The 4,987-nt window shown below is 51.2% G+C and overlaps 1 protein-coding gene across 1 annotated transcript; it reads left to right on the top strand.

Annotated features, from left to right (window-relative positions):
• Nucleotides 1-2,978: 2,978 nt before the first annotated feature.
• On the top strand, nucleotides 2,979-3,668 carry LOC147981027 (uncharacterized). The gene has a single exon (XM_087515839.1). It carries the CDS (start codon nucleotides 2,979-2,981, stop codon nucleotides 3,666-3,668), a length of 690 nt encoding a protein of 229 aa, XP_087371965.1.
• The last annotated feature ends 1,319 nt before the right edge of the window (nucleotides 3,669-4,987 follow it).

Below are 4,987 nucleotides of genomic sequence, written 5' to 3' on the forward strand. Positions count from 1 at the left end.
CGCCGGCGCCACCTGGAGGACGTCGCCTACGAGCAAGTCTACTGGGCAACGCGTCGCGAGGAGGACACGCGAAGGCGCCGCGAGAAGCGGTTGGACAGGCGTCGGCGGAAGGCATTGGCGAATGCGCAGTCCGATCTCGTTGCAGCAGGTGGGAGGTCGTTCTTCACGGCAGACGATGATCGTTGGTTGGACATATGGCTCGATACCTCGGACGACACCGCCGAGGATGATAATAGTGATGATGGTAGCGACTTAGAGTAGTTTATCTATACAATCTATCTAGTTTTTATCGTTTGTCGTTTTTATCTATGCAATCTATGCTTTCGATGTAAAATACCTTTGTATCGTTTAAAAAAATCTATGTAATCTATCTAGTTTATCTATGCTTCCGATGTATACATCTAGTTTGTAGAATGAGCGAGATTTTTTACGCGTTGCTGGAGCGGCGCGCGCGCTGCATTTTTTACGCGCTGCTGGAGCGGCGCGCGCGCTGCATTTTAGCGCGGCTGCTGGAGCCAGCGCTGCGCGCCGCGTTAAACCAGACGATGGACGTGCGCTAAAGTTGTTTTTTGCGTGCGGCGCGTTCGGCGTCTGTTGAAGATGCTTTAAGAAAATGGATATGACTGTGATGGACAAAGTAACAAACAGTTCTAAAGAACTGCCGGCATTGACCAAAAAAAATGCTTCTACTAAAAGCCTGTTCGGTTTCGTTCCGCTTCGGTGACTCAGCTCCTGGAGCGGAGCAGGCTACTTCAATTTTTTATGGAGCTGCTCAAACTGAGCTTCGCAGCTTCGCGGAGTGGAGCAGAGCAGAGACATTCCAAACAGAGCCTAAAATACCCCCCGATCCATAATAAAGGTCAGTGATTCTAACGGAGGGAGTAGCTTTTACATATCGAGAGAGCAAAGAGAAGTAATGAGGAGGCAATAGTCCTGCCAAAATAGCTTCTCTAGTTTAACTGAAAACATTAAGATTAGAGCTTGTATATGGTTGATCTCAGTTTGGTTTATATTAAAGCATCTTCAACAGAAGTGCTATATAAACGACGCGCGGTATAAAAGCAGCTTTTAACGCGCGCGGACCTGATTTGAAGTCTCCACCAGCCGCACAAAAAGCACGCGCTATAACTAATGTAGTGTGCACATTAAAAAGGCATCGCGCACAGCATATTTAGTGCGTCCGGTCACGCGCGTCGTAAACTTTGGGCTGCTGCAGATGGGACCACTGGACTCGCGCGCGTAACATATTTTGCAGCGCTTGTTGGAGCAAACGTCTTCTAGCGCCCTAAAAAACTACTTGCACGATGTAAACCTGTTTTTTGGGCGCCGCGCATTGGACGGCTGTTGGAGATGCTCTTAGAGCATCTCCAGCAGCCACGCTAAACAAGTGCCGCGCCGCAAATTTTATCATTTTAGCGCGCACGCAACCTGTAGACAAGCTCTAGCGGGCACGCAATAACCGCACGCGGGGCATATGTAGTTGGGCGCGTGGTCCGAATCGCCAACTTGCGCTGTGTATTTGGGGCGCCCGCTTCTGCGCGCGGCACACACGAGCGCTCGCGCCGCATTCTCTCCTCCCCGCCACCTTCGCCCTGCGCGCCGGCGCCGGCGAACTTGACCCGATGGACGCACGCGCCGGCACCCGCTCACCCCATCCTACAGCCATGACCCCTCCCCCGCCGTCGCTGCCGGAAACCCTAGCGTGGGGAGCGTTGGCCTCGCCACCACCGGAGCTCCTCTGAGCATCGGCCTCGCGCGCGGCCTCTTCATGCCGCCGCGGATGACCATGGCGACGGGTGGCGTCGCGCCGGCGCCACCCCTTGCCGCCTCCCCCTCGAAGCTCCCCAATGCGGCGCGGCCGAAGAAGGGCAAGACATCCGCGAAGAAGAACAAGGCGGCGGACGGCTTCGACACCTCGAAGGCGAGGAGAAAGAAGCTTGCAGGGCGTGTGACGGACGTGGCGGCTACCGAAGCGTCGGCAAGCTCACTCGTTGAGCCGCCGGCGGACGCGCATAACGTGTTCGACGATATGCCCCAAAGGTAGAATTTTTCTTCCAACTTTTCTTTTCTTGTTATTTTTTGAATGCATTCATATAGATAGCTTATTTGCATTGTTCTATATATTTTGTAGTGTCAACAATGATGCATACATGTCAACTATGGGTGTTGGCTCCAATAATTCGCATTGGTATCAAACCAATGACATGCATTTCGAAGACCATGAGTTCGAGGTGGACGAGGATGGTGAGGGCATCGTCGACGCGCCGAAAGGAAGAGCGGGCAATTACACCAACGCCGATGACATCTTACTATGCAATACTTGGTTGCAAGTGTCGAGAGATCCATCCGTTGGAGGTGATCAAAATAGAGATACTTATTGGGGGCGGATGAAATAATACTTTGATGTTCGCAACATGAGTGGAATTGACCGCTCCGAGAGATCACTTCGGTCCCGGTGGTCGACAATCAACACGGATTGTCAAAAGTGGACGGCCGCACAAAAGGCGGTTGACAAGTTGAACCCAAGTGGCACCAATGAGGATGATAGAGTAAGTGGCATTTCATCCATGCTCATCATACTTGTTGTTAGTGTTTGAAGTGTTAACTTGCTTTGTTTTCATGTAGTACAACATTGCACAAAACTTGTTCAAAGGAGAGGAGAGGAGAAGAGAACCAAGAAGGGGAAGATCAAGAAAGGAAGGATATTTACCTTGCCTCATTGCTATGAAGTGTTGAAGGATGATGAGAAATGGAAGAAGCGTGATGATTTGGATGATTTGCATTTGAGCAACAAATGCAAGCGAACAATTGAGTTGAATGATGATGATGAGGAGGAGGAGGATGCATCAAGTGATAACGGCAAGAGAAGCCCCACACCCAACTCAGTTTCATACTCGAAGCCAAAACGACCGGATGGGTGCAAGAAAGACACAAAAGAAAAGAAGAAGAGGAAAGGAGATGATAAGCTCAAAAATACTATGAAAGCTATTGTGAAGGCAAGAAAAGATGCCAACAAGGTGAGGAAAATGGCAAGGAACCAAGATGCCGTGACCGAGGAGAGGAGGTTGGTGACCGAGGAGAGGAGGGTGGCGGCCGAGGAGAGGAAGGTGGCTTTGAAGGAGAGGAAGGTGAGCAATGAGGAGCGAACTAGATTGTTGGAATGGGAGAAGCACTTGTTCTTCTTGGACACATCTATCCTCAATGAGGCGCAAAAGGAGTATGTCAATCTTGCCCGTGAAGAAGTCTTGATCCAAAAAAGAGCCATGATTCGCGCAATGGGTGGCGGTGGCCTTGGTACCATGGGAGGCATGAGTGGCTTCGGAGGTACCGTGGGCGGTTTAGGTGCCATGGGTGGCTTTGGAGCTACCATGAAGACCATGGAAGGCATGGATGGCTTTGGAGCACCCCCCGACGCTATGGCCGTCATGGGAGGCATGAGTTTTGCTTCTCTCATGGGAGGCATGGGTGCACCTCCGTCCCCCATGGGCGGAATGTCTTCCGGTGTGCCTCCTCACACACATTCCCATAAATATGCCGTTGAAGATCTTGCCAACACCGTCAGAGCTTCACGTGATGCGGTGCGCGATGAGGAGGAGGAGGAAGAATCATCTTCGGAGGAGGAAGAATCGTCTTCCGAAGATGAGGACGAAGACGAGGACGAGGCTTGATGTGTCTTTCGTTTGTGTCATGAACTTGGTTTGCATTTTGAACTTGGTTGGATGAACTTGTGGGCATGATTTTGAACTTGTGGGCATGAATTTTTATTCATCAACTTGTTTGTGTGAAATTTATATGTCATGTTCATTGCATTTTGAATGTTTGAAATTCATTTTGTGTCCAAAATGCAATATATGCAATGCCCCGGCGAGTCACGCGCGTTGCATTTTTTTGCGCGCTGCTGGAGCGCATTTTAGCGCGGCTGTTGGAGCCAACGCTGCTGGCTGCGCAAAACCAGGCGAAGGGCGTGCGACAAAGTAGTTTTTAGCGCGCGGTGCGTTGGGCGGCTGTTGAAGATGCTCTTAGTAAATAAATCAATCTCTTTTCTTTTGCGCAAAGATAAAACGGTAATTCCTCTGAAAATTTTGCACTAAAGTTGCGTCAATTAATTTGGATGGGAGGGAGTAGCAAAAAGCATGATTTACTATTTATGTAAAATCTAGTTATATACTTCCTCCGTTTGAAAAAACTTGTCTCAAGATTCTTCCTCGCATCCATTTGAGAGACGACTGTAGCATGAATGCCTCGAAGATCATTTGCAACATCCTTCAACTATTCGGTGTCGAAACCTGAAACTAAACAAAGGACGGACAGTCATAGAACAGAGTCAATGCCACAGCGGTCGAAGATGAAAGTGATGCTCTTGTGCTTGATCATCCGCAGCATGGCCTTTTTTGCTGCTGCGTTTACAATCTCCACACCAGTGAGGATAGAAGCCGTGTCAACTAGCTGACCTCTGTCGTAAATGTCAAAGGTTTTGGCGATGCAAAACCTCTTGGCCCCCAGGTACACCATCTCGCTATAAACCAACGACCAGTCCTCAGGAGGGGCGAAGCCTCCCCACTCGTGCAACACCTTGGGAGCACTGTCCAGAGAGGAGAGGTCGACGACGCCGAGCTTCTGCTGGTCTTTGCCGAGGAAGCTGAACCATAGGCCGTCGAGCTCCCAGACGCGCATAGCGCGGCCGGAGAAGGGCAGCGACCAGCGGCCAGCGTTGGTCCACTCGCGCGTGGACATGTCGAAGCAGTAGGTGCCGAAGCAGCCGTCGCTGGGGACCGAAGGGATGCAGATGGTCTTGCCGTCCTGAAGTAGCATGTAGGACTGGATGGTGCGGTGTTGGCAGGCCGGGTCGTCGAGGTAGGGCGGCGGCAGGAGCCGGCGCCAGTGCCAGGCCTTGTCTTCGTCTTTCCCCCCGAACCCGGATGGGTTGCAGTGGACAAGAGCCTCGAAGTCGCCCAAGCTGGACGTGCTGAGGGCGTAGAGGGCCTCA

The sequence above is a fragment of the Triticum urartu genome, chromosome 3A, assembly GCF_056163025.1.
Source record: "Triticum urartu cultivar PI428250 chromosome 3A, HENAU_Tu73, whole genome shotgun sequence".
Taxonomy (NCBI): Eukaryota; Viridiplantae; Streptophyta; class Magnoliopsida; order Poales; family Poaceae; genus Triticum; species Triticum urartu.

Coding starts and splice junctions, on each gene's coding strand:
- LOC147981027 (XM_087515839.1), top strand. CDS start 2,979: ATGAAAGCTATTGTGAAGGCAAGAAAAGATGCCAACAAGGTGAGGAAA.